Source organism: Octodon degus, unplaced genomic scaffold (genome assembly GCF_000260255.1).
Source record: "Octodon degus isolate 3935 unplaced genomic scaffold, OctDeg1.0 scaffold00091, whole genome shotgun sequence".
NCBI lineage: Eukaryota > Metazoa > Chordata > Mammalia > Rodentia > Octodontidae > Octodon > Octodon degus.
In genome coordinates, this window is record NW_004524667.1 from 9789220 (window position 1) to 9791168 (window position 1949).

At 46.4% G+C, this 1949-nt stretch overlaps 1 protein-coding gene across 1 annotated transcript; it reads right to left on the reverse strand.

The window, feature by feature from the left end:
- Window positions 1-950: 950 nt before the first annotated feature.
- On the reverse strand, window positions 951-1747 carry LOC101565399 (proline-rich protein 13-like). The gene has a single exon (XM_023722396.1). It carries the CDS (start codon window positions 1686-1688, stop codon window positions 1251-1253), a length of 438 nt encoding a protein of 145 aa, XP_023578164.1. The 5' UTR covers window positions 1689-1747; the 3' UTR covers window positions 951-1250.
- Between the last annotated feature and the right edge of the window lie 202 nt (window positions 1748-1949).

The following is a 1949-nucleotide window of genomic DNA, read 5'->3' on the forward strand; positions in this document are numbered from 1 at the left end:
TATATATATGTCAGTGTCTTTGTTTTCACCGTGGGTTGCACTGGGAGTGGTAGATTGGAGTTAACTTGATGGAATTCCAATAACGTATTTTTGGGATTATAAATTTACACTTCTTGGACTGAGACGAGAACCAGGAAGGGACTCCTACAATTCGACACGTAACATGTAGCTTCCAGATAGCAAGAACCAGGAGTCAAAGGCAAGTCTGATTCACTGGCCACGCATACAGGGAGTGGGATGGCCTGTTAGAAGAGCACTCAGGACTTCAGGGCTCAGTGGGATCTGACACAGCCTTCTGAATCTTTTCCTACACAATCTCCTAAATGATGTCACTTCTGCAAATGCAGCCAACTGAATAACCCAATGGTGTTTTTATTTGTGCTCTAATTTGAAAAGCAAAATGAAGAGAATTGGACTGAATTTCTAACATTTTTAAGCATAGGATAAATCCAAGGACTTGCAAGTAGACTAAACTTAGTTACAGTTATAGTTGGGATCTAGCATCAGAAACCACTTTAGAAAGAACTAAGGTGTACATTTTAAAAATTACTATGTCATTATTTGCACTTCTGTTTTTTTTTTTTTTTTTTTCCAGGAGAAATAGCTTTATTTGCACTGAGAGCTGGAGAATCAGGACAACTTGAGAGTATACTGAGCTAAGGATAGAGACCAGCTTCTAAAAGAGCAGTCAGAGCTCATCAATCAAACAGACTGCTGTATTTCCAAGCAGGCTTGCAGTTAGTACAATCAAGAAAAACCTGCAAGGAGCCGGGCGTGATAGCACAGCATGTAATTCCAAGCACTCAGGAGGCTGAGGCGGGAGGATAGATCTGAGTCTGCTAGGAAATATATTTACCACTAAATCACCTCAGTGTGCTACCATTGCAAAAAAGATACAGGTTTTCCATCATAATGAAATTTCCCCCAAACATCCCAATTACAAGTATTTTAACAAGAAATGCATAATGATCCCATTTTACAGATTTTCAGGATTCAGCTCAGAGATCTCACCATCTTCAAATACCACTCCCTGTTACTCTTCAGCTATGGATCTATCAAGCAGCCAGGGAATGGCCTTTGCTAGCCCATGGGGTCCACTTCCCATGTCCCTAGGGGCCAGGGCTGAAGAGCAGGGGAAGGCTCGGGAAGGGGGTGGGGAGGGCTAATTCCGCCCAGCACAGCACGCGGCAGCTGAAGCTTGATGGGAGAGCAGGGCTGGTGAGACTTGAGGGAGGGTCCAGGCCCTGTATTCAGTCAGAGTCACTGCTGGAAGAGGAGGAAGAGGAGGAATGCTTGCCATGCTTGTGGTGTTTGTGTGCCTTTTTATGAGCTTTCTTCATTTTCTTCCGCATCTTCTTGTCCATCACCATCCCTGGGACCACCATGCCAGGGCCCAAAGGGTTCACATGAGGCATGCCAGGGGCAGGTGGGGGACATGGAGGAGGATGGGGACCTGTGGATGGGTATCCTGGACAAGGCTGCGGTGGGGGCACAGGATAACCAGGCCCACATGGAGGGAAAGCTGGATTTCCTGGGGGAGCTCCTGGGGGAGACGGACAGGGGCCAGGAGGAAAGGCTGGATTGACAGATGGTGGATGTGGTGGACACACAGGATAGGAACCTCCTGGGCACCCAGGATTCAGTGGATATGGGTTTGGCCCTTGATGCCCGGCATTGGGATTCCACATGTTCAGGTAGTTCCCCAAGTCTTTCTACCTCTGAACAGGTTCAATCCGTCCTTCTCTGCAGTCTCCGCACTTCTGTTTTTGGCATTAATCACCAACTAAAGTCTTCTGCCTTCTTCAAAAGGATGATTATCAGCTGTGAAGACTTTCAGTGAGTATTTCCACAACAAAAGCAAGCAGGGTCTGGAGCTGTTTCACACAAGACCATGCCTCAGCTAAATCAAAGTCTGATTCAAGAATTTGCTAGCAAGTCCTTCCTGTAGT

Bases quoted from the DNA above. Each gene is read 5' to 3' on its own strand.
- LOC101565399 (XM_023722396.1), bottom strand. From the start codon at position 1,688: ATGTGGAATCCCAATGCCGGGCATCAAGGGCCAAACCCATATCCACTG.